The sequence below is a fragment of the Chamaea fasciata genome, unplaced genomic scaffold (genome assembly GCF_029207755.1).
Source record: "Chamaea fasciata isolate MVZ Bird 193981 ecotype frontalis unplaced genomic scaffold, bChaFas1.0.hap1 SCAF_1, whole genome shotgun sequence".
NCBI classification, from domain to species: Eukaryota; Metazoa; Chordata; class Aves; order Passeriformes; family Sylviidae; genus Chamaea; species Chamaea fasciata.
The window spans coordinates 150,593,174-150,620,687 of record NW_027094086.1 but is presented as its reverse complement, the minus strand read 5'-3'; the positions used below and the strand labels follow the sequence as shown (position 1 = coordinate 150,620,687).

The 27,514-nt window shown below is 44.7% G+C and overlaps 1 protein-coding gene across 1 annotated transcript in view; it reads right to left on the bottom strand.

The window, feature by feature from the left end:
- Positions 1 to 7,415: 7,415 nt before the first annotated feature.
- Positions 7,416 to 27,514, bottom strand: part of LOC136299804 (vasoactive intestinal polypeptide receptor) — a 111,754-nt gene continuing 91,655 nt past the window's right edge. Inside the window, exons 9-13 of the mRNA XM_066201746.1 lie at positions 25,279 to 25,348; positions 21,437 to 21,528; positions 16,516 to 16,645; positions 15,415 to 15,456; positions 7,416 to 14,286 (exon numbers count right to left, since the gene is read on the bottom strand). Of these exons, the coding sequence (XP_066057843.1) occupies positions 14,095 to 14,286; positions 15,415 to 15,456; positions 16,516 to 16,645; positions 21,437 to 21,528; positions 25,279 to 25,348 (526 nt within the window). The 3' untranslated portion in view covers positions 7,416 to 14,094. The remainder of the gene's footprint in view (positions 14,287 to 15,414; positions 15,457 to 16,515; positions 16,646 to 21,436; positions 21,529 to 25,278; positions 25,349 to 27,514) is intronic.

The following is a 27,514-nucleotide window of genomic DNA, read 5'->3' as shown; positions in this document are numbered from 1 at the left end:
GGTGAATTATCCTGGCCAGGCATCAGACGCTGTCACTGCTGACATCTCCAGCTATACCAGTCCCAGGGAACTCTTTATTCAAGGAAAGAAATGGACACTTTGGGTGAGGTTTTCAACTGCCAAAAAAACAGGCTTGGATAGTCTTAGCCGTAGGTTTAGATTGGACATCATGAAGAAATTGTTCCCTGTGATGGTGGGGAGGTGGTGGCTGCCCCTGGATCCCTGGAAGTGTCCAAGGCCAGGCTGGACAGGGCTTGGAGAGCCTGGGACAGTGGAAGGTGTCCCTGCCCATGGCAGATGGTGGAATGGGATGAGCTTTGAGGTTCCTTTCCAACGCAAACCATTCTGTGATTCCATGGTATTGACCAAGTTTCCCACGATTACAAAGAGATTCACTCTAAAAATGCAACCAAGGAAATGAAAACATTATTTCAACTTCAACAGATTCATGGCAAAGTCGAAAATTGGGGCTGAGAAATTTGTCTGAGCCGGTTTTACAGGCACTGAGCCACCTTTTTTGTGGCCACAAAATTAGCCTGTGGAAAAACGCCTCAGTGTAATTGTGCATTTAGGAAAGGGACAGAGTCAGCAGAGAGCAAAGCACATCTCTTGTCACACGTGCAGCAGGATAAATGGAGCAAGCAAAGGTCTGGTTTGTTATTGCTCCCATCTGGAGGGTAAACCTGACATTTCTATCTGCCAATAGCAATTTATTGTGAAGCTGAGCCGCGGGGAAGGTTTCCTCATGCTAAATCAATGAGCCGAAGAAATGAACCTTGTGTTACAACCAAATAAGAGGCTTAATCACAGCCTACATGTCTGGCTGCATAAATAATTCAAATACATGCAGCTGAAATTTCAATATATTAAACCCAAACCTCCCAAACAGCCCAGTGAAAAAACAAAAATTAATATTCCATTAGTAAAGAAACGGAATAAATTGAAGTTCAGGTTTGTTCTCACTTTGTCTTTGGGGAAAAAAGAACTTTTTACAACCCACAAGGAAAATAACCATATTAATGATCATGTGCGGGTTATTCTATCCCAGTTAAACTCTCTTTGCTGGAGCCATGGTCAAATTCTCTGTTGAACTCACAGTGACCCAAAAAATTATTCCTGTCCCTGAACCAAGGTCATGAGTTTTAGGTGTATTACTGGAGGTAAAAAATGTTTTCACCACTTTTCTTAAAAGCTCTGAATTTATATATGTTTTTACAAATGGGAATATTCACTAAGTGCTAATGTAGCAAAGATAATTATGGTTTTAACAACAGCAGTGTCCTTTTTGGTAACAAGTATTTTTTAATACTGTAACATTCAAGGTTTCCATGTGCATTGCTCACCAAAAAACTCCTATTATAAGAATTCGATTTCAACATTAACAGAGAGCAGAAGCAAAACCCCAATTATTTCTATAAGGAGAGAGTACTGGACATATTGCAAGGTGTGCAGGTGTGGATTTCAAGCAAAACTATAATTGTTGTCACTTTCCTCCCCCAGCTTTGAAGTGAAATGGGTTTGTGCAGAATCTTCTCCATCACACCTTTTTTACTGGTGCTGTTTCCCATGACACACCTCTTTCTTCACCAGAACTTGTTACCAGTTTTTGTGTTCACTAGTCTGGCAGGAACCAGAGCAGCTGTGTCTCAGAAGGCCAAGGATAGCTGTGGATGCTGCTGGTCCATCCATTCCTTGGAATTCCAGGTTCTCCTTTGCAGCACCTCTGCAGTCATCGCCTTGGACCTTTGCAGAGGAATTCACATCTGTCACGAGTCCCTAAATCCTTCCTTTGTGGTTGCCATGAAATGCATTCAGTGAGAGGAGGACTTTGTCTGGTGCACATTTTGCCCCTTTCAAAGAGAAAATTTGGGAATTTCAGTGTCTTCTCTGTCTTTTCTCTTCCAAAGTCTTAAATCAGACAACCCAGGGTTATTTAAGTGTATTTAAATTGAGTATAAATTTATCTGCTGCATCTGCACAGATGAATTTCCTCCTAAACTGAATTAACTACATTGACAAGAACTCTCTAGAAAGGAGTTCTAGTGAGTGCCTCTGGCATTAATTGCTGCTTAATTGACACCTAAAACCAGGTGAGAGGATTTCCCCCCAGATAGTCAATGGTACAATAACAATTCTCTTTGTGTTTACAAAGCTGACAACGGTTTTTCACACTCTGTCCCACCTAGCAAGCATTGCTCTATGTGTAATGAAATGTAGTTTTTCAGCTTATGTCTCTAGAGACATTGTTTTTCTGGAGAGAAACACGGGGTGGAAGGTTTGTCCACATTCTATGCCTGAATTCTTCCTGTGGGATCTATTCCTGGTGTGAGGAATTTGTACTCACCTTGTTAAGACTGGGTGAGGGAAGCAAACCTATTCAGCTGAAGTGCTGACACCTGCAGAAGGTCAGAACAGCTTTAAATCAGGTTTCAGAATCAACAGGAATTCAGAATGAAGGAAATTTTCATTGTCCACCTCACCAGGCTGAGCTGTGTTTGTTTAAATTTGGTCTTTTTTTTGGCTCCTGGAATGTAAAAGCTTTGGCAATGAGCTTCTGCAGCCAGATGACAACAATGAGGACCCTAATTTATCTTCATCACCGAAGTGCTTCAAACCTGAGTGCCAGCCCTTGGCTTCTCAAGGATTTGTTCACCTCCTGGCAAGGGCTGTGCTCTAGCTGGGTGTGTGGGACCCCTTCTCAAAACCTCCCTGGAAATTTCTCTCTTGTTGGAGCAACTGCTGCTTTAAACTTTGCCTTAGTAACACCTAAAATGCTTTTCTCCTGTGAACAGACTGAAGCACTTGATGTTGTATCTAAAGACTTTCATTCCTGTTCAAGACTTGGGCAACTTCCAGAGCTGGCATATTACTATGGATGTGAGCAGCCCTTCAAAGAATGTTGCATTAATTTACATTTTGCACTGTAATTAGGTTGGATTTGAATGATGAGAATTACTGAATTCTATGCATCTTTTGTTGATGTTAGAAAAGGTGCTCATTGACTCTTTCCACTCCTGAGCTCCATGGAACAACCCTTGTGTTTCTAATCAGCCACGAGAATGACAAGTGTATTATAACTACAGACAAATAAATCATCATGTACATAAAAGAAATGAACTGATGCAGTGGGATATTAAATCCCAGAATCCCAGAATGGTTTGGGTTGGAAGAGGCCTTAAAACCCGCCTTGTTCCTGCCACTATCATGGGCAGGGACACCTTCCACTAGAGCAGGTTTTCCAAAGCAAGGAGTCAGTCTTGATCTGAAATGTTCCTCCCTTTATTTAGTTGCCCTGACTAAGATGAGTCAGTGGGAGGGAGGCAGTGCTGTTCTCCTTTTTGCAAGTCCTTTTGAGTTTACCTTGACTGTTTCTCTTTTCTTTATTTCCTTTTTTTTTTTTTTTTTTAAGTATTTTCAAATGGCTGAAGTGAAATGTTCCATTTTGTATCACAGTAAAATTTCTTTTCAAATAGTATTTTAATGATTCTCTTTTCAGGGAAAAAAAAAATCCCAAAGCATGTCTGTTTTAATATTTTGTTCAAAATAAAGTACAGTTGGTTTTGTATGCCTTTTCCTTTTCCTTTTCCTTTTCCTTTTCCTTTTCCTTTTCCTGTTCCTGTTCCTGTTCCTGTTCCTTTTCCTTTTCCTTTTCTTTTTCTTTTTCCTTTCCCTTTCCCTTTTCCTGTTCCTTTCCCTTTCCCTTTCCTTCCCCCCCAGCAGCCAAACTCAATCACTTGTTCACACAACCCCTAATCACCGATCCAGCTGATGAACTCCAAATCTTTCCTTGGAGATGGGGGAGCTGTTGAGAGCCCAGAATTGAGTTGTACTCTATAATTTTGATTCCAGGCTTTATCCTTGCCCAGTTCTGGCCAAAATCACAGTAATTGTCTCTGAAACTGAGGATTCCTTGCCAGTAATGGAAGCAAGGGAGGATAAAACCATCCAGTTTTCCCCCAGGTCCAGTAATTTCCAAAGAGATCCTTGGAAATCTGACCATCACGACCTGGGAAAGGGCTAAAGGGCTGAGTTCAGACTCAGCCAAGAGGGAAGGGAATCTTCCTCTTGGAATTCTTCCATCGTGGACCTACATGTTTGGAATTTTCTCAAAAGCCAGAGAATTCCTGGAACTCCCTGTTTAGATCTCTACCTGTGAAATAAACAGGACAAGAGGAGAGCTGGAATTTAGTGGCCAACAAGTTCACACTTGATGGGAAATACTTGATGGGAATGAAAACCTGCATGCATTCCAACCCCCAAAATCACGTTACACACATAAATCTATTACACATAATAAATTCTTTTATCACTGCCAACTGAAGTCGTATTTCTACTAGATCCCCATATTTTTTTTAGCTGGGAGCAGACAAGACATAATGAAATATTATGGATTCTAATGGCTTTATGCCAAAGAGCTGAGAGTTAAGTGGCTGATAAGAAATAGCCATTGAATTTAGGTATCCCTGAGCAATAAATCTGTAAGAGCTGGGGGAGGCAGATTCTTGGCAGCAGTGCCCAACCCAGTGTTGGGGGTCTTGCTGCTGGTATTTTACTTCTTTTATAAAATAAGTTTCGCATGTGGATTCAGGTAAAAAATGACAATAGGGTACGGACACTTTTCAGGAGAAAAAGACAAATGTGTGAGTGTTGGTTCAATCCCAGTTTATTTCACATCAAATATTGGCATCCCTGTGCTTTAAAAGCCACTTCCTTGATTTGGAGCTGACGTTAAGCGACAGAACTCCTATTTGTCACCCAGGATTACCCATTTATCAAGGTATTGAAGTTCTGAGTCAAACTAATTGTTCCATCCCTGGAAATGTTCATGGCCAGATTGGAAGGGGCTTGGAGCAACTTGGTCCGTGGAAGGTGTCCCTGCCCATTGCAGGGCGTGAAACAAAATGAGCTTTAGGGTCTCTTCCAACCCAAACCAGTCTGTGATTTTACGAGTCCTTTTCATGTTTGGACAACAATATGTGCTTTAGAGAGTCCTGTCTTCCTTACTTTTTCCTCCCTCTATCTCGGTCATTGTACAGAAATTATGTAGATTTGCTCTGAAAACCAAGGGCAGGGGTGGTATTGGCCGGTTTCAGCATTCCAAGTTACTTCCTGTACCCTGAGGCTGTGTGTGGGAAGGATTCAAGGTGCTGATCTGGACTGGGAGGAGTGGAGATGTTTCCAAGGGGAGAAGTTCAATCAGTATTGCTGGGTGGGGATGCACTCTAGGAGAGAGTTTCTTACTTGGAACCATAAAAAGGGATCTGTTGCCATGTACAGGAGATTTTTGCCTCTCTGGTCTTTGGGTGCAGGGCCAGTTTAGTTCTGAGCTTTCCACACCTACACCAGGGCCTGACAGGAGCTGGTGGGGTTCCCAACCCCTGGAGGTGTCCAAGGAAGGGCTGGATGTGGCACTCAGAGCTCTGGGCTGGGTGAAAAAATGGGGATCAATCACAAAGTGGACTCAATGGTCTTGGAGGGCTCTCCCAACCTCAGTGATCCTGAGATTCTGTGACCTGGGAAATGGCATTGCCACTCACCTGCCTTTGCTCTTATGATCTAACAAAGGAGAAAATGCACGAGGGGTTCTGCAGTAGGAATGATTTCTTTGTGAGCACTGTCAGTGTCAGAAGAGGATTTTAGGCTTTCAGAGAATTCAGTGTTACAGCTGTGATGCCATGCCCAGGCTCTTTGTGCCACACGTCCTTGGGATCCTCAGACAACCCAGCATCTTTCTGAGCTGAGGACAGCCAAATTCCCCCTGTGGGTTGTACTGAGTCACAGTTCAGACTTTACATCCCCAGAGTGAGGGTGTAAATACAGCCAAGTGTATGTGGAGTGAAAATGATTTAACCACTGGCATTGATCCATTACATGGGAAATTGCTTTAATGTCATGGAGATCACAAAATCCCTCATCTTGGTATTTCGCCATGGAAACCATGGGGGATCAAAGGGAGAGGATGTAATTTGCCATCTTTAAACATGATTCTTTCTAATAGAGAAAGATGCTTTGTGCAGTCATGAAAACTGAACTTACACAGAGAAACCCCAAAAGCCGAGCTCGAAACCTTCCAGAGGTTGTGATTGCATGTTCCGTCAAACTCAGAATAATGGTGTGTGCCTAAGAAAAGCCATGCTTTGCTCTTTGCCAACCAGGAGGGACACAGGGGTCACACAGCTGGGACCAAAGAGGGTTGGGCTGATTTTTTTTCCAGACTTCTCTGGCGACCTTCATCAAAACCGCTTACATTAATTTCTGAGCAGCGACTGGAATTCCTCATGTGGAAGATGTTTTTTTTTGGAGGGATGGGATTATCCTCACCTCTACAGACACAGAATAAATGTAATTGTCTGGTTTTCCCTTTCCCCAGCCCTCACAACCTGTTTTCCTGATCTCTTAACCCACAGAGAGATCCATTGGAAGTCAGTACAAACATCTTTGCTTCTCAGAATGGCCCAGAGCATCAGACCCCTTGCTTTTAAATGAAAATGGTTAATCCATGCAGAAAGAGGGACAAATATAGCCAAGGCTTGTCATTTCAAGTTGTAGGTTTGGCCTTTATCAGCAGTGTGAACACTGGGTGTAAATCAGTTTAAGAAGGGGGTGAGTGGCCAAACAGGCCCCATGGACATGGCAAAGCTCACTGACCTCTTGTCGAGATCTATTTTCACTTCCTAACATTTGTGTGCATCAAATAATGTGCCTTTGCAATGAACAATTATTGTTCTCTTGTGGTTGCCTGCCAGGCTTTTCTCTGGCACAGGGGAAGGCTCGTGCTTTGTTCTGAGCAATAAAGACTTTCATTGGAGGATATTCCAGCATCACATCTGTATTTGTGTGTCAGGCTGCTTTGTTCCGAGCAATAAAGACATTTATTGGAGGATATTCCAGCATCACATCTATATTTGTGTGTCAGGCTGTACGTTCCTGTAAATGCAGGAATCATTTCACACCTGTGGTTTGTGACAAAACGATGACAGAGTATTTGTATTTTCACGGTTCTCACCTCCATGCATCAGTCCTGCCTCCAAATTCATCCATGCACCCCAGCTCGTGCAGTGGTGGAGGTTTTGGGGTTATTTATGTTGGATTTGGTACTGGTTCATCTCCTGGCAGAGATATTCTCAAAGAAGGTCTCCTCAGAACTCCCATCTCCTTGAAGATGTGGATGAAGATGCTCACTGCAAGGACTAAATGGCCTTTAAATGTGCCCTCCAACCCAAATATTTCTATGATTCTCTGATTTTAAGAGTGATTTGGTCTATCTGGTTAACCTTTCAAAGTGTGAGGTCGTTATGCTTAACTCCAAGCAAGAGCCTCCCCCAGCTCACAACTTCCTTCTCAGTTTTCCTTCTCTGTGTCTTCTCCAGGACTGTGAGGAATAACTTAAAATACCAGGTGGAACACCTCAGACACAATGTCTTCACGATGGTTTTATTGCTTGTTTCCAGCAGCATCAACCACAGAGAAGAACCCCCTCTGGAGCAAGGAGGTGAACCAAATACAAAGTAAAAAAAAAAACAAAAACAAAAAAACAAAAACCAAGAAAAAAAAATAGCCATTTCATTGCATATATACAGGATCAGACCAAAAATAAATAACATCAGGCAAAAGGCCATGAAACAAGGCAGAGATTTCACCTGTGCTGAGCAAGAGCAAGCAGGCCTGTTCTCGCTGGCATGGAGGATACACCACAAGCACCTGGTACAGAAAAGTCCACAGAGGCGGAAATTCTCTGCTCACAGCCTGTCCCCATCACCCTCTGCTGTCAAAGCCTATTTACAGGAGGGCGGAGCAGAGGTGTTTACAGCTCGAGTGAGAAGGGTCAGCTGGCACCAGCTGCTGACCCACAGCTTGAGGTGTTGGAAACAGGCTCTGAAAAATGCACTTTCGGGTTCAAAAATGCCTTTTTGAACTCGATTTATCATCATCATCATCTGAGTATCAAAAATGTGGTGTTTTTTTTTTATTTTATTTTATTTTTTTTTAATGTGCTCTTCAGATTTCCCCTATGTACAAATGTACAATATCCACAAAACTTGGGTATAAAACACTGGTGCTCTCCTGCTGCCAGTGTGTATGTCCTCAGGGTCTGGGCCCTCAGAACACAAGTGGGAATTATTTTCCTTACAGACCTGTAGCCTCCAGTCCCAATGTTTGTTTTCTCCCCTGTGATTTCACAGTATTCTAGAAATAACCAGAATTTCAAGCCCAGGGTTCTTCAGGATACAGCACAACACCATGCAAGTTAAGACATTCAGGAAGGGGTGGAAAAGATGATCCTTTCTCCCAAGAAACTCCTGATTAGAAGCCACAGTTCACACCTGCACAGGTCTCCAGGGGAAATAACGAAGTAATTACACCCCATCAGACTGATACGCAAATGCTGGGTTTGGAGAGGGGGTGAAAAGCTGACTGACTGAAAGGAAATGGATTGAAATCCACATTTTGGGACATCTGACTCCATGTGCCAGCCTGGGGCTGGAATCTTTTTCCTTATTACAGCAGTTTAGTGCCTGAGCGATGCCGGAAGGGTAATTTCTGGATGGATGTGGGTGTGTGTGACCCCCTGCTCCTCGAGGTTCATCTGCAGTGAAGCAGCTTTGTGGTGCTGGCCCCATCAGCATCCGGGTGGGAAAAGTGCAAATTTTCATGGTGAGCCAGGGAATTCAGGATTGCAATCCCTGTCCACAGGAGTTTGGCACATTGATGGGTGCACAGATGCCGGGGGGGAAGCATGAGGCTGGGAGGGAACTTGGGCTGTGCCAAACACTCAACCTGAAAGCAGGAGCTGGGACACAGCAGGAGGAATGTTTTATGTGGGCTTCCCTCTGGATTCAGCTGGATTTACCTTCCAGAGAAGGGACATGGCTTCTGACCCACCCGTGTTTCCACAGGCCACTTATCAAACCAAGATGTGCCTGTGTGGTCAGAATAAAATCAGCTTCATGAAGACACACATTGGCATTTCCCAGTTTGAGAGACTCCCTTTTAGTCTGAAATTATTTCGTATTTCCCCATTTTTCCTTTCCCCGTGTTGAAACCCTGGGGTGAAGCTGGAAGGAAAGGAGACAAAAAGACCCCACCAAACCCCTTTAATCCCTGCCATGGAGCCAAGTGGTGTTCATTCACTCCTGAGCTTTCTTTGGAACTTCATTTTGCTTTTGAAATACTACCAGCAATCTTTCATTAATCAGCAGGTGCATTTCTCTCTGAAAGCATTTCCATCAGATTGGAGCAGAGATTTGGGGTTAATCCCTCTGCCCATGGAGCCCTGTGGCACAGACACGACCCTCATTGATTTTGAGATGAATGGGAAACCAGTGGGATCCAGAGAAAGAAGGAAATCTGAGAATTAGTTGATGTATAAAATGTCTTTTCTCCAGCAACACCTTCCTGGAGAAAAATATAACTTGTTTCCTAGCAAAAAAAAAAGCCCAAACAAACCAAAAATAAAACAAAATGCTCAGATCTTTCACCTTCTGGCCTTTCCCCCTTTTCATTCCACAACTGCTGTAATGCTGTTGCTGCACACATAACTCTTATTTCAAAATTTTGTTTAATTTTAATGCCCCTAAAATTCTGCAACAGAATTTCTTTTCTAAACCCTAAACATGTTCACATTCTCATTTCTTGCTGCTTGTGAGAGGGTCACAAAGCAATGCAGGTCCCAGGTGAACAGAAATATTTACAGTCTAATGTTACCATTGAACCTCTAAACCTTCAGACAATAATTTATTGTTTATATTTAATTGTTCTATACCTATTAATAATTTTAAATAATTCAATCACTGAAGTATAGAACAGGAGGGGCTCTATCCCTGATGTAAAAAGGGAGCAAACAGCTCCAGAACGCAGAAAAAGGAATTATTTTGAAGGCAAATCCCAGTTTAATGCTGGTGTAATTCAGGAGTCACTGCAGCGAACTGATTGGTGCAAGCAGGATCAGAATTTGGCTTTATTTCTGTTAAGAGTTTTGGAGCCCAAATCCATGATCCTCAAACACATCAGTGCCCTTTAACAGAGGCAGAAGAAGTTTTAACACCTTTTAAGAGGCACAACTGTGACCTTATTATGCAGCAAATGGATGCAGCTGCCCTGCTGGAGTAATTTCTGTGTTACACACTGGGGTCAGGCTGGAGCTGGGGAGCAGCAGAAGTGCTGAGCTCTGCTGTGTGCTCTGTGTGGGGCCAGGATAGGGTGCCAGGATATGGGGTCAGGCCATGGGGCCAGGACAGCTCGCTCCACGCTGTCATCTGCAGTAAAGTCCTTGAATTCCACTCTATTGATGAGATGGATGAAAAAACACAGAGTAGACAAGGCCAAGTTATGGAGCCAAATTCCTGCACTAAGCCAGTTAAACGGGGCCCGGTCCCAATGCCATCATTCACTCGATTGCTCACGTCCCCAGAGTGAAAAGCTCTGGTTTCAGCCCCAGCTCCTCTGTTTTCCTGGAACAGCAGGCCAAGGCAGCTGGGCTGGCAGCTCTGCATGGCTGACATTGCCATGCCTGTCACAGCAGGTACATTCAGCACGTTCATTCAATCCCTCAAACACCCCTGGGAGCAGAAAAGGGGACGTGGCTGGATGTTCAGTAACGAAATAATTGTGAGCAGGGTGCCTGGGGGCACAGTTCTGGCATGCTGATGTACTCCACACTTTCTGAAGGAGCCTCTCAGCTTAGGAAACATCCCATCCTCAGGCTCCCGTGCAGAATAGCCTGGTGGGGAACCTGACAGGCTGCAGAGGAGCCTCTGGTGAGGGTAAATCCCCAGCTGGAGTTTTTCCCTGTCACGTCTCCAAAAGGCAAACCTTTCCTGGGTGTCGTTGGCATATGGCTGGTGCTGGCACGGGTTAGCACAGGGCTGGAACACAAGAGAAGCTGCAGACACACAGCAGAAAGCCCTGCAAATGGAGAGGAAAAGGGAGCACAGGGAGTGGAAAGGGAAGGTGAAGACCAGAGGGAAAATGCTCGATGTGTCTCAGCGCTGATGGCTCACAGGCCTTTCCCCCAGCATGGAACAGATGGGAAGGGATTCCCTCACATCCCACAGAGGAGGCTGCTGGCATTGGTGCTGCACTTCTGCTCTACAGCTCTGTGCTCCAGCTCCTCTGCTGCTTGTCTGGGACCTGAAATTCCAGTTCACACCTCAGGCACCTCAGTGGATGCATTCCCAAGACTTGGCAGAGCTCCTCTGCAGCCCATCAGTTTTGCTGGGGATAAATATTTACCATGACAGATGAACAGGGGGAAAATGGCTTTGCAGCCTGATGAATCCAATCTTTCCCAGACTGAACCAGTGAGACAAAGCATTTTACACCAAGTGGAACAACTTGGAAGCTGAGACAGGATTTTCCCTTTCTTCTTCTGGGCTTCCTTGAATTTAGCCTTTCACCTGGAAAAATGCAGGTCAAATCCTTGCTTCGAACCAGGCACAGGAGAAGAATTGGTGGTACTGGTGGGATTTCTCCAGTGTTTCCTGGGTGAGTCCTAATCCAGGTCTGAAAATGCTCAGCAGAGCAACACAAGCACCAAACACAAAAGAGAATCACAGAATCACAGAATATCCTGAGTTAGAAGGGACCCACAAGGATCATCGAGTCCACCTCCTTGTCCTGCAGAGGACAACCCCAAAAATCACACCCAAGTGCCTGAGAGCATTGTCCAAACTCTTACTGAACTCTGACCACAACCACTTAAAAGGTTTTTGCCTCTGAGAACCTTGTGGATTTCAGTGAGACATTGTTTGAGGGGTGTCAAGGCATAAGGGCTTCAGTACAAGAAAAGTGGGGAAATTTTGAGCATCCTCTTGTTTTCTCTGCGTTTTGGGAATCAGGGAGCTGCATTTTGATGGTCTTATGGCACATCAGAGTTGGATCCTCACTGTTGTGGGCTCAGTGTAAAGCAGCCCTAACCAAGCTGGCTCACACCTGGCCAGCCTGAGGCCACCAGCACTGTAATTCCAGGAATTCTCACATCTCCCTATCCTCTTAGGACCTGCATCCTGGGCAGCCATGGTTGTGACAGGATCTGAGCTGGCACCCTGCAAACTCAGGACTGCAAGTTTGCCCTTGGTGTGCCAGAGTTTCTCATGCCCCTTTTCTGACTCCAGACCCCCACACTGTTCTCAGTCCCACACCTGGAGGAATAGTTTGGAAATCCAGCTCAACGATAGATGTCTCTGGGGATGGTTATGGCATGGAACACGGCCCTGTCAGGACTCAGGAAGGAGCTGGATCTGCAAGTCTCCTGTGAGCTCAGCGCGGTTTGTTGGCACCCTTTGTTAAATGCAAACAACTCCCAGCCCCACCAGGCTGCAGGAGCTTCCCTCCGGTGAACTGCATCTCATTGTGGAGGAATAAAACTGGTGAGTTGAGATCTCTGAACTCTGAAAGAGGAGCTCACCTCCCTCCCCAGGTGACCCAGACACCCCTTCATGAGGATAGATTTTAGCAGGATGGAAGCAGACCAGTTACTGAGGGTACACATGAGCTGGGCAGAGATTCCCCACCCTCAGCATAAAACCTTTTCAACCCCACTTGATGCAGTTGAGTGGGACACAAACGTGAGCATCTGCATCCGTGTATTTTCTGTCTCCTGACTGTGTTTGGGACTGTGGGGGTTGCCTCAAATGAGCAGGACTGGGCTTTACCATTTCTCCTTTGCCTCTCCACTGTGAAAACAAGAATTAAAAAACCCAACAAAACAAAACAAAAAACAAACCTACTCCCTTGGTTTTAATGGGATCCATGCGCATTCTTCAAGTAGGAATTGTCCCTGTATGGAAACTAACAGGCCTTCAGAAAAGAGGTAAAAATGCAAACACACATCTTAAATATCTAACAGTGCCTTCTTATAGGATGAAAGCTCCCCACAAAAGCTGAAGAAGAAATCCATTTAGTAGCTCCTTCATTCTTTCCTCCCTCCTGGAGTGCCAGCTGTGTGCTGAGACAACCTGGTTCTGATGAAAGCAATTTTACCTGCTGCTGTGACGCTAATTTTTTTCATCTGGAGAGTGGCTCCTTATGGCAGCTCTGATTCAATTAAGGATCACAGGGCCTTGTATTTCCCATTCCTGACAGTGTGTGCAAAGCAAGTGCAAATGAATTACAGCCCAATTATTTTCCCCTGATCCCAAACGATCCTGGGTGCATACACGCACCGAGATCTATGGGAGAACTTAAAGAGAGTGAAAAAAAAACAACCCACAGCCATGCTCCTCTTTTGGCATCTGGCCCTGGTTTTTAGACATGCAAATCGAGTTTCCTGTTCATGAAACACAACCAAGCAAAACACCATGTCACCAACACAGTGCAGAGAAGGGCGTCCTCCCGCAGGTCCTGCTCAGTGATCTGCCCTTCCACAGGACATCCAAAGGGGGCCTGGAAAGCTCCTGGTCCCAAGGATGGTGGCAGAACACACTGGGGCATCCTCTGAGGGGCTTTCCTGGTGCTGCATCTTCATCTCCACCTGTGAAAAACGTGGGGGCCATGTGCTGGCCTCTCCCTCCCTGCTCATGTTCCTCCTGTCCCTTCTCCCCATGTCTCCAGCACCGTCTTTGGTGCTGTATCATCATCTCTTATCCACAGGAATTTTGGCACATTCATAGGTTTGGCATTTTTTCCCCCTACTTCCTGCCTCTGTTTCTCCTTTACTGGCTCATTAAAAAAAACCCCCCAAAAACCCGAGAAAAACAAAAGTGCAATTTGTCTGTTTCAGAGATGCCAGTTCTGGCAAAGCCACCGAGGACTGAGGCTCTCCCTCCCTTACCCCCAGTACTTCATTATTTGTGACACATCAGCATCTCTCAGGCTGTCCTCAAGCAACCGGGACAGTTCCTCAGAGCTACCAACCCCTGAGGGCATGAAACTGAGGAGAGAAAGGCCTGAAAAGAGGGAGAGCAAAAATGTTCCTCCGCCTCTTGGCTTGTCTGATCTCGTTCTGGACGCCAGCGGCTTTTCCAGTTGTGTGTCCTCTGTTGGCTCATGTTGGAGCAGATCATTTCACAGGGATTTGTCGTGGGATCACAGACTCCCAGGGGATCCTCGTGTCTCAGTTTCTGGATGCTCAGTGCCTGGGGAGCCTCTCCCCTGTCACACCAGAGAGAACTCAGCCTGGAAGCCGGAGCAGCGGCGCGTCTTTGGCGAGCACTTGGTCAGCATGGAGATCTGGGTGCTGAAGTTGGTGCCGTTGCTGCCCAGGGAAGGGTGGTGGTACTTCATGTCCGAGCCCAGGAACCTCTCCAGGTGCCACCTCCTCCACTTCCTCTTGAGCTCAGCTTGCACCTGGCCATGGGAAAGAGAGAAAAGGCAGCACAGGGCATCACTTGGTGTTGTTCTCACCTGGTTATGTGAACCCACCCACCAGTAATCACTTTATAAAGGTCACAAAACTTGGCTTGGCCAGAACTTTTAACCACATAAAATGGATACTCCAGTCAGTAAAACACTGGAGCAGAATTCCCTAAACTTCATCAGAAAGGAATTTCTTATTAAGACAGTCAAGGTGCCAGGCTACTTAACCTCAATGACAACACTTTGTGAGTATAATTAAGATGCTTTCTTTCTCACTGCCCTGTTTTTGGTCCAAACAGAAATGATTTAACCGCAGCTTGTTTGCAAAGCTGTCAATACAGCTGTGGGGTTTTTTTTAATTTTTTTTTTTTTTTTTTTTTTTTTTTTAACAGAAGCTGCTTATTGCTGCTCAGAGAGTTTGCAGAAATAACCTGGTTTATGCCATCCCAGTTCAAACCCTGAATGAACCTAGCCACTCTCCTTGTCCCCTCCTGCAGCCCTCCAGTGTGAATTTTTAGGTAACAGCATGAATTAGATGCCACAGCTGTGTCTGAATGGCTCTGGGATAACAAACACAGGAACAGCACAATCCCAGGAGGAGAATGCCAGGACTAAAATGTGGGAAAGTCAAGATTGTTCCTGCAAGGCAGAAACAGGTGCACCTGCACTGCTCTGTGCTTAACAAATCACACCAATGCCTGTTCTCTTTAGGCAGTGGGTGTGATCCTGGGGAGGATTCCAGGAGGCACTAAGCATGAGCTGGGCTTGGTGGGATTTATCCTGCCCTGCTGAAGGTGGACCTTTGGGATCAGGGATTATGCAAGTTCACACAGGAGTTCTGATGCTGTCTCATGAGGAGAGGATGGGCTCAGCAGGAAAGCCACAGTGCACACACAAAAGTCTTGATGTGTTCATTAATTGTTTTTATTAATTGTGCTGAAAGCTGTAAGGCAAATGGTGGAATTGTTTTCCTGGAGAGAGAGATGTGGTTTGGATGCTTCCCCCCAATACTGTAACATCAGGATCAGGAATGGAACCCTTCTCAATCCTCTCTCCACACACATTCATTTTGTCCCAGCTGCAAACATTAACCAAAACACACTGATGGTCTGGTCTTACCTCTCCATTAAGAAAGCAGTACAGAACAGCCACCACAAATCCCTGGGGAAAGGAGAAAACAGGATTTTAGCACTGCAAACAAGGAGAGAATGTTTCATTCGGCTCTCAAAGGAGAGATCACACAACCACAAGACTGTTCAGGTTGGAAAAGACCTCTAAGGTCATCCAGCCCAATCATTCCCCTAGCACAGATGATGCCTAAAGTTTCAGCTTCCACGTATTTCAGACTCTGCGGTGCCCAGGGGTGCAGCTTTGGGCTCACAGTCAGTGTCACTCAGCTCTCTGCACACAGCAGGGACACAAAACAAATCCTTCTCCTGCTGCACACCAAGGACAACTGGCACAAGTGTTCAGGCCCCAAAGCACAAACAACGGTGGCTGAAGGGAGGAAACAAGAAGGATGGGACTGCATCACCTGCAGCTGGAATTGGACAATTCAACCCCAAGATGCAAATGGACCAAAACTTATCAAAGTGTGAGACCTCGTGACTGTTTTGACCATTTTGTGACCATTTTAGGTCCACCTTGGGTGTAGCCCTGGCCAGGCTCTTGTCCTGCCCAAGGTGTGTCCTTAAAGGCCTTTTAATAAATATCTACTTTATTCTTCAGCTCTGTCCAGTCTCTGTTCCAGCTCAGCCTCCCCAAGGCATCACAGCCTAGTCCATCACTAAACCATGTCACCAAGTGCCACATCTGTACAATTCTTGAACATTTCCAAGTGTGCAGTGATGATGACGTAGACAAGGATTTTAACCTTTCACCACTGAATGAAACTTGCTGCTCAAAGCCCCATCCACCCTGGCCTTGGGCACCTCAATAACACAAAAACTGAACTGAGGTGCTTATTTTTCTCCCTTAAGTATGAAAAAAACACAGAGAGGCCGATGAACAGAGGAACGTTTCCTTTTCATTTCCTAAAATGAGGGAAGAGAATCTCCTTCTGGAAGAAAAAATATAAATTTATCTTTCATCCTGGCTGGGCTGGAGTGAGATTTTCCACAAAGGTACAAGAGCAGTGTGGGGCGTCTCCAGGAAAAACCCATGTCCAGCTCGTTGCATTTCCCCCTGGTGACAGACCTGGTGACCCAAAAGGTGGCTTACCTGGAATGACCCAACCACGAGCTCAAAGACCAGCTTCACTTCCGCTTTGAAATTGTCGGGGAAGAAAGCAAACATGATGTAGTGGATGCCAAAGAGAGGGATCAGCAGCAGAGTGGACTTGGCCAGCCTCCTGTTGGAAAGACAAACATGAGCCATGAGTGGAGAGGGAAGGGGATAAGAGGCTGAGGAATCCTGCAGCTGAGCCCTGTGCACCCCCAAAAATTTTTAATTTCTCCTTTTCCAACAGACTGCAGGTGGCTGGTGATTTCAGACCTGGTGGCACCATAAAATGTGACATTTTTATTCCCAGTAGCTCCACTGGAGGTATTTATTTCTCCTTCCTCTCTTCTTCCCCTCCCACCAGAGATCTTTTTTTTCATCTCCACAAGCTAAATCATCATCTAGCAATGTCTTTGTTTGCCTGGGATTTCTGAAAATTACAGCTTCTGGGAGAGAAATGGTATGTTTAGCTCAGAATAATGACAGGCTACTGCACAATGAATGTCTCCAAAGGAGGGGGATGAACAGCATTAATGCTTAATGGCATCACGCTGGGTAATCAGTGGTCTAATTAGGAAGAGATGATAATGTATTAAATGCAATCATTATAAAAAAGTAGTAGTTGGTAGAAAGAGAATTAAATCAAGGGTCTAAGGATGATTGTGGGGGTTTTGTCTCCCTTGGTCACTCATATCCTGTGACATCTCCCCCACTCTTGGAGGCTTCTGGAGGAAATAAAGCTAAGGCTGGGAAATATTAATTCTGTTGGAAATTCTGGCCGTTGGAAATGTTTATTTTTCCACCTGCAACCCCTCCACCTCCAAAGCTTCATCAGGCTCAGACCTCTCAGACCATCTTCATTTATTTGCCACCTGCACGAGCCCACTGGGAGGCTGAAATGGCAGCTCCGTGCAGAGGATGATCATCCCAGAGTCTGCCAGAGCTCCTCTGCAGCTCTCCCTGGGCCAGGCCCAGAGACAGCTCAGCACTGAGGCTGACTGGAGGCTGTGGCTCATCCCAGGCAAAATGAGAGCCTGCAGGTGGCTGAGGAGCTTCACAGGAGTTTGCCTTTCCCACATCCCTCACTAGCAGGCACATCCCTGTTCATAGGAGTCCAAAATCTGAGTTCTCTTGCATGTCTTGCTCTGCCACAGGGCTGCCCGTGTCTCTGGTGATCATCAGTGCTCCCTGTTCCTCCCTCCCAGCAGCAGCTCTGGCCAGTGGGATCCATGCTGGCATCACCAAGCCCTAACCCTCCCCAGCTCCTGACATGTGAGAAAATCTCTCATTTCCCAAGAGTTCAGTGAATATCAACAATGGCTTTGCAGAGATCTCTCCCCTCTCCCCAGTCTCTGGAGAACATCAGCCTCGAGGGAAAGATGTGGTGCTACTTTTGTGTACCACACTGACAGAGATGTTGTTTGCAACCTCCAGTGGATTAGAAAATTTTATCTTATCATTGAAGACAACACTGGGGCCTTAGTTACAATATTTTCCCTCCTGGGCTGAACTGTGGTAATGAAAAGGACATAAATGACTAAACTTGAGTCCCCTCCTCCAATTTGCGCACCTCACACCTGTCCCTTGCTCCCGACACTGAGCTTCACCAGATACCGAGTTTTAGATTTTATTTTGGCACCAAGGCAAGGGCTCTGTGATTTTTAGAAGACTCCACCACCTAAACACTGAACTCAGGAAAATCATCACCCAGTCACAGTGTAATTCCTCCCAGGAAGCTCAAGCCTGGCTGTGCAGGAGGCAGAACTGCTTGGGGGATTGTCTAAAGCTGGTTAAATCTGCTGGAAGCCATGGATTCTCAAACCCCTCATTATTCTCATTTCCAGAACATCCTAGACACCCCCTTTGTCCCAGATACACATGGTGACAGGAAATTTTGGGAAAACACGTGTCCATTAACCTGCATGGAACCTGCTCCTGTCCTTGGGAGTGGGCAAGGCTGAACCAATATTTCAGTCACGCTCCCTGAAATCATAATGGAAAAGTTACTCAGAGGACTTTGATGCCAATATTGATCCACGGACATGGACAGAATGGAGAGATGAATTTTGCTCAAGTTTCCTGTTGCAGAAGACAAATTCTATTTCCCTGAAATATTGCTGTCCTGTTCTTGCACATGTCCCTGTCATTTCCAGAAAACTGCTTTGGGAGAGTCGTTTTTAGAGCTTCCAGTACATGGAAGCCCAGCTCCCTGTCTGCAGCATTAATGAGGGAGTCAGCACCAGACCTGAACTTCCAGCCTGCAGCTAAACTCAGACCTTTTGGAGTTGAGAAATGCTGTCAGCATGTCAGCAGGCTGTGTTTGTAGAAAGTAAACAATTGAAAATGAAAATAAACAATATAAAATAAACAATATTAAAAACACATGAGAAGGAGGGAGAAATGCAAATGAGTTATCCAGGGTGCTGTTGGTTTAAAACAGATTTGTTTCAGATTTGGGAGGAGGAACCCACACGGAATCACAGAGTCCTTTGGGTTGGGAAAGGCCTCCAAGACCATAGAGTCCAGGCTGTGCCTGATGCCCACCCTGTCCCCATCCCAGAGCACTGAGTGCCACATCCAGGCCTTCCCCAGACACCTCCAGGGATGGGGAGTCCACAACCTCCCTGAGCAGCTGCTTCCAATGCTTCACAACCCTTTTGGTGAAGAAATTCCTCCTGATGTCCAACTTTAACCTCTCCAGACACAACTTGAGGCCATTTCCTCTCATCCTGTCTCTTGTTGCCTGGGAGCAGAGCCCGATCCCCATCTGGCTCCAACCTCCTTTCAGGGAGTTGTGGAGAGCAGTAGGGTCACCCTGAGCCTCTTCTTCTTCAGGCTAAACACCCCCAGGTCCCTCAACATTTCAGCTGCAGTTTTTTTCCTAAGAACTGTTGGGTCCTGCAGTCGAACCCCAGAAGGCTCCATGGATTGCTGTCCAAAAGTAAAAATCTTGCCTTGGGGGGATCTAACCTCCAGTTTCAGACAATTAATATTTGCTTCCATAGTAAAGTGTGGTGTGTTGTACCTGCTGCAGTGAATACAGAGATCTCCAGCTGCCCCAGCATGATGTGGCTGGTGGCCAGGTGCCAGGGGACAAGTGTCCCGTAGAGCCTATGCCCTGTGTGACAGGCCCATGCAAGCATTGGAAAGTGTCCTAAAGCACCCCCTGTGGCTTGGAAACCTAAAACTTTAAGGTCAGGTTGGAAAGAGCTCTGAGCCACCTGGGACAGTGGAAGGTGACTCTGCTGATGGCAGGGGATTGAAGTTGAATGAGCTTTAAGGTCCCTTCCAACCCAAAATGTTGTGGGATTCTGTGATTCTGTGAAGTGAGCAACTGATTCATTCCCTAATGGAACTGAGGCATCTTTCCAGGTGGTGAGGGAAGGTGAGGATCTGTAGGTGTCAGGATCAGTTGTCCTTCAGCAGAACCCCCTGTTGGGCAGGTCAGTGAGGGCAACTCTGTGTTTTACCAACGTGCCCCACATTTGTTTATGAGGCAAAAAAGAGCTTTCCTGGCAGCTCCCACCTCACTGGAAAATGTGTCCTGAACCCAAAACCCAGCATGACCTGAGAGATAATCTGGGAAGAACTCTTCAGATGAACGTCGGCAGCATATTTGCTGAGTAGAACAGGAGCCAGCAGTGCCAGGATGCTGCTCAGTATTAGAACATATTTAAATATGCTGATTTAATCTATGCACCTGCTGCAAACCTGGGGTGCAAAGATAAAATTCCCAATTAGAAATCCAGAAGGGGAGGTGGTAGAAAGAACAGGGTCTGGTAACAGGGTTGGTGTGTTGTGATGACAGAAAAAAACAGGTAATTGGCTTTGGCTGCTGCCAGAAAAATTAAGGTCAAAAACTGGCATTTTCTTTCATAAATCTGAGAATCTCTCGAGGCAGATTAAATGAATAATTCACCATCACCAGAGAGAAAGTCTCAGTGCCGTGGTTGGGCAGGATTTAAGGAACATATTGTTACTGTTTTCCATCCTGCAGGAAGATGAACTGAGGTTTTTCAGGGTACCCAGAAGCACAGTTCCCTCCAAAGACAAAGATTTATGAGCAGTGACCATGCAGACACTGGGCTTTCTTCATTTAATTCTTTCCCAGGAAACATTTAATAAATATCCAGGATAGCTGAAAAGTGAAGCCAGAACAGGGGGAAAAGTCAAAAAATAATCTGGTCTGGACTTTTATTTTATTTGCACTGAAGCCAGAATAAATTCATGCAGATAGACATAGACATTTCTTTCACTCTTAAAATACTGCAGCTGAGACCAGCCTTGGCCACTGAGAAAGATGTTGATCTCTATTGCATGTTGTTCATTATATAAAACCTCAATAAGGTCAACGTCATATCCCTGGAATAAAAGCATTAAGCCAAGTAAAACTTGTAAGACAGTGATCCTTCTCAACAGAGAAGAGAAATGTATTGAGTTAATCCAATCTTGTTTAGAGATCTCTTTTAGGATAAGGAATATTTGCCATAGATCCTACTGAATGGTAATTTTCTAGATCTCTCCTTTAAAACTGAGAGTCAGGAAAAAAAATCCTGTACACTGTAGAGAACAACTTTTGTTTTCCATCAGGGTCCTTCTGCCTTCAGAATCCAATAAATATTAAATATTCAAAGAAAAAATTGTATTTGGCTTCATGATCATTATTATTACTCTCATTTCTTCATCATTAATCCCAGTAGAAATCCCTCTCACCTGCCACAAACTGACATAAAACCTGCCCAGCTGTTTTGGCAAATGCTCCATTTCCTGATTTCTAATCTGCTTTAAGCAATTAAAATTAACTGATTTTGATCAGGGCAGACAGACGCCATCATGAACCAAGATGCAATAATTAATTGTCAAGCAGCCAGGCACGTTTCCCAAAAACCACAGGTTAGGTCTGGAAAAGTCTGGGACTTACGAATATTGGCTGGTTTCATTGTGCCCAACATCTGGGGAATGCAGCTTCTGGACTAAGATACGGATGATGCAGATGAAAAGGATGAAGTTCACCTGTCGAGATGGGAAGAGAGGGGTAAAACATCAGCATTTTCCTGCAGGGAGAAGAGCCCATCACTAGGGGAGAATTCCTCTCACTGGAATGCTTTTGTTGTTTTTTTTTTTTTTTTTTGCCATGGAACGAGCTGCCCTTTAACAAGCCATGAGCAGAGAGCCCCGCTCGGGAGGGCTGGGGACACATGGAAAACCGACACAGGATGGCATCTTGGGCCTGACATCAGCCTGCTTGGGACTTCGTGTCATACATCCCAAGTATGATGATGTCAAGCCCATCGAGCACAGCTCCGCACGACGTCGGCAAAGTGGCGGTGACACGGTGACACGGTGACACGGGGCCGGCTGCTGAGCGCGGTGAGCCAGGGAAACCAAACCAAAACACGAAGCAGGATCCACTCCGCCCTCTGCTCAATCCCCTTTTATGTTGCACTGCATCCCCCCATGACCATGACCAGGTAGATGTTTCCAAATAAAGAAAAGGGGTTTCAGTTTTGCTCCTGATTTATATAGGAAAGCACCAGAACTTTCTGTGTTTCTCTCACCGTGGCTGGCCCAGCGCCAGCACAGGGGCACTGGTTGGGCTTTGGAAATGTTTCTCAAAACCTGTAGCTGTTTCTATCGGCAGCAAGCCAAATTGCCCCTCCTTGATCGTTGTATACTTGAGAAGAAGCACAGAGGTGCTCAAGTGCTTTTTGGGGTGCCTTAGCAGGTGCAAGAGGTTTCTCTGCACTGTGCCCGTCTGTTGTGTTGTTTCTGTATTGTTTGTTATTTTCTCTTTTATTAAAACCTTTCCTTTATAAAGCACACCTGAAGAGCCATCTTGCAATTATTCTAAGCCATTCTGAGAAGTGCTGGACACCCTCAGAGTGTATTGAACCCTCCTAGAGCTAAAAACATCTGGCTCGATGAGAATTCCAATAGCCGTAGGGTTTTAGCTTTTATATTTTTCAGATCCTGTACTGCTTTGGTGTATAACTCTAAAACTCCATAGCCTTTCAGCTGCTATTCTCCAGTTTTATCCAGACAAAAAAATTCCTCTCTGGGCCTGAAACTCAAGGACATCTTGCTGTCTCAGGCCCCAAAAAGTATAAACAAAAGTGAATTGGAGGGGGGAGCAAACTGAGGGTAAATGACTTAATTACCTGGAGCTGTAATTGGAGGATTAACCACTGGTATGTAAATGGACCAAACTTACAACTACATGATAAACTTGTGACTGTTGTCCACCTTGGATGTAGCCCCTTGGAGGCTTCTGGCTGCCCAAGGTGCACCAATTATTGAAGGCCTTTAAGAAATACCCACTTTTATTCTCTTAATCTTGTCTAGCCTCTGCTCTAGGCAGCCACTCCAGGGCATCATGCTAGCCATGTCCTGTCTGGAGACCTTGTGCAGCAAGGGATAGACCTCACCAAGGCAGCGGGGAACATTCCCTCCTGGGATGTCAGACCAGAGCAGTCCAGCTGATACCCAGATTTTAGATGGTTCTTTTCATATCTCACAGTGCTCTACCGATGTACTCAAGCAATGTGAACCTCATTTAACAGCAAAGGTGTAGAACAGGAATGGGAATGTCCTGATGGCATGAACTGAATGCAAATCTGCTTCTTTCAAGGGCCTCTCCATTGAGTCATCGTATTACTCATGCAACACAGACAACAGAAAAGCAATGACAGATTTCTGGGGACTTAGTTTTAGTTTAGCACACAACCCCTTTCTTTATCTTTTCATGGTCAGTGAATGTGCAAATGATTCTGATTTTTAGAGGTTCAGCAGCTGGAAGGGATTGTGTTAAACCAGCCAATCTGATTCCCTGCAAAAATAGATTATAAGATTTCTTCCAGCAGTTCCTACACTTATCACAACAACAGATGAATAAAACAGTCTGAAGCCCATCTCTCAAATAGACACCCTATTTTCAAAGCCTATGAATGATTGGAAATTAATTGCATTTCTTGGTTATGATGCATTGCTTAATCACTTCTTACTTATCCTGAGTCATTTATCATAGTTTCTGTTTGTATTTATTTCCTCAAAAAAACCCCACAGTTTGTGTGTCTGATTTGATGGCAAGTGAAATTTATTAGTTCAAACCAATATTATCTAGATCAATTAAACTAATGAGCGTTGATAACACATGAGCTGTTGCAAGGAAAGCAAGAACAGAGCAATTAAATTCTGACTGTGCTGGCTTGGAGTGGTCAAGAGCAAACACAGAGTGGGGTGAGATATGTGGGCTTGGTATAACCTTGGAATTCCATGGCATAAGATACAGGAATCAGGATATTGGAGAAGTCGTTTAGATTATTTTTTTATCCCTAGAGTAAAACCAAAGGTAATCAATCAGTGCTTAACACCTTGTACACAAGATATATCTCATGTACCTTAAAGATCTTATAGATCTTGTATATGTATTTCTTGCTTACACTGAGATATCAGCTGTATTCCCAGGGATTTGGAGGAAATGCTGCATTACCCCCTGGAGAAACCTGCTGTTCATCAGCCAGTGGCTATCATGCCTTTCCTTTAGGACAGATTTATAGGATATCAGCTGAAGGAAAATCAGGAGCTGCTGGGAAAATTCTGTTTGGCAATGAGGAAAAGATTTATTGGCCAAAGGAAAATACAGACCCATTGATCCGAGGAGAATAAAAGGGTGTGTTTTTTTGACTGAAAGCTTATCTCAGGAAAGGGAAAATACTATCTGTAGCTTTCCAGGATGGTATAAATATTTGGAGATGTGTCATCTAAGTATTGTATTTCTTTCCAGTGAGGTAAACAGAGCAAGATGTCATTATTGAAACCTTCTTTCTGGAATCCCTGCACGATAAATGTTACAGAAAAAAAAAATTCTTCTGGTAAAGGTCATAATATGCATGGAATAAGAAGAATGTCTAAGGAAAGATTTCTGTTTAAAGGTGATTGATTTGATTTGATTTGTAATTTTTTTGCTTCCCTTCCCACATCCTTGACTTAATTTAAGAAAACTCAAAACTAAGTTTAACTCCAGTTCGTTTGACTTAAAGGTTTGGATCCATGCCCAACAGAGCAATGTTCAACAAGGATGTAAGGGCCCAGAGTTCCTGAGAAGTGTCCTGGTTTCTATGGCCAGGATTGATCATACCCAGAGAATTAAAGTAAAACACTTCTGTTGATTTATCTGGAAATTAGCCAAGCTCCTCTAGAACTTCAAAAATACGCAGCTGGAATGCAACTCTGCACTGGATGCAGGAGGCAAATTCTTGAGGGAATTCATCTACTCCCTCTTTATCTAAGTGGAAATTCATGGTAGGGCTCATGTCATGTTGATTTGTAGTGTTGACACCTACAACTGAACAAATCATCCTGGCCAAAACCACTCCTAGCACGGGCCATCTGATGGAATTCAGGCATCCACAGATTCCTGGGGCAAAATGAGTCTTTTCCTGGATGTCCAACCACATTCCTTGATTTTCTGTGGCCACACTCTCCCATGGACACTCCGCCAAGGGGATGGAGGTGGTCAAAGCTACATCAAGTGGGCTTCACCCTCACCCTGGTCACTCAAACTCTTCCCATGGTCAGTGCTGCAGGCGAGGGTATTTATCTGGAGGAGGAATTTCCTCATCTTAAAGCAAATATTCAACGGGATTTTACCTGGCAGTGCATTTTCCATGGACATTTACAGGACACTTCTCAACACCCCTTCAACCCCTCCCCAGTTAGGACTAAAGATGGCTTTGCAGCCAGCAGAACGTGCTGATACTTTACCAAAATAGAGACCAAAATAGGAGTTTTAATGATCCACCAGAATGGGGATTCCACTATTTCCTCCCAGCACCTAAAAAGAAACAAAGCCAGACTTAAAACATCAAGCACAGCAAGCAAGCAGGTCTGTCACCTTCTCAGCTTTCCCTGATAGCTAAGTTTTGCTAGGCTGGGTTGTGTGAAGAGGATTAAACCTCGTGTGTTTGGACTGGGAACGGCCAAAACTTGCTTTGCAGTGGCTGTGAGCACTGGAAAGTACCAGATATCCCAGATGCAATGCCAATTTTTTCACCTTGGCCATGGAATGGGTTGGAGGATGTTAGGCAGGGTGAATGTGGGGGAGGATGGTGATTTTGTTAATTTCTCCTACACTGAGCTCTGCTGCAGGGAAATTCTATTGAAACCATGAAAATCAATCAAAATCTATGAAAAGATTCATCAGGGCTCCAGTGCTCTCCACCATCCTGGATGGAGGGGGTTTGTTAAGCACAGTGCATGAGCAGAAAAAACCCTCGAAAAACCAAAACCAGAAAAAAAACCAAACACAAACAAACAAACAGAAAAAAACCCCAAACAAAACCCATCATGTCCTTCTGAAAAAAATAACAGCCAGTGGTGGGACTGGTCCCACTAAACCAAATCAGTTGTACCTGAGCTATGTATTGAATTAGAAAAGGCCACAGGGTCCAGGGTGGGATTTATTCCATCCTGAGGCCAGAGCTGTCTGCACACACCTGGGACTGCATTTTAAAGCCAACGAGGAAATGAGAGGAAAGGACTGATGTGGAAATGACTGATACGGCTTGGTACACATTTATCTGCACAGTCAGATGGTAGAAGGTGGACTTTTTAGGAAAGCATTGATGGAAATTGGGCTGCTTTCATGTAAGAATAGATTGGTGGAGCCTGCTGTAGACAATTTCACCCAGATTCAGCTCCTCTAATTCCAAATGTTGTCAGGGAAGGCAGTGCGAGATGAAGAGAGGCACTTTTAGGGCACAGTTCCCGAGATCTATTTTAAGCATCAGCTTTAGGATGATATAAAATTGCACTCTGTGGACTACACTGACTAAATCTGCCCCAACTCTACAGGGAGATGGAGCAAATTGCTCACATACAGATGCTTCCAGTCAGGTGTACGCTGCCCTTCCATTTAGAATTAAAGTGGCCCTAATTACGTCTAGTGCACTTCATTTTTGAAATAAATTGAGGCAGTCTGAATGAAGGTCACTTTCATTTGGAGTTAGAATGTTTAAATGAAGGCTTAGTGTTGTTTAACCAATCTTACCTAATTGGGGTCTATTTAATCTGGATTAATTTCCTGTCATTTTTCTCTGCAGGTAATGAAAAAAAAAATCTGTGTTAGGTAATAATATATTCTGTAAATTCATACTCTGTTTTACTCAGCACAGAAATGTAGGGCTTTAAAGCCCCCAGAAAATGCAAAAGATTCTGTAGCCTTATTAAAAATTGTTGGAGCTGAATGGGAATATATAGTAAGAAAAACTGGTGTCCAGAATGGTTAAATCCTCCTGTCTCTGTCTCATTGTAGAGGTTGTTTATTAACAGAGTAAATAAGGTCAGTTTTATGCAGATAGAGTGAAACTATAGAGGAAGTGAGTAGCCCTCAGGAAATGTGCTGGCGTGACTATAAGTCAAAAATGCAGTGAGGAATCTGAGCTGCTTCTCGCACTGAAAAAAGGGCAAATCAGGACACGTTTGGAGGGGAAGAATGGATTTAACTCCGGGATGCAAATGCAAGAAGTGAGGGAATGCACACTGAGGACAGAATAAGCACTTGATTCTGCATCTCTCTGTGGTGTTTTCCTATAAAACCCTTTCCAATTACTGCCGTCTGACTGCTTGAATAAAAGCAAGAATGAGGATTTCAGGATCAAATCCTCTTTTCTTGCACATATCCTTGGATAACTCTGGTATCTGCCTCATTTTCTTAGCTGCATCCTATCTGCTTCTTATACAAAAAATCAAAGGCTGCTGCTAGGGATGAAGGGATGAAGAATAGATCCTAAAATCTGCTTGAGAAAAAAAAAAAAGAAAAAAAATTAGCCTTTTCCTGTGGGAGAGTATTGGGTGTGTGTATTAATTCCCCATTGTATTTTTAGTGTCAATTCTGCAGGGGGCAAAGCTCTGCTCTGAGCACAGGGACAAATGAAACCATCAAGGTCTGCTCAGATTCCCTGCAAATATCCTGACCAAGGTACTGGGAAGCAAAGTGGGT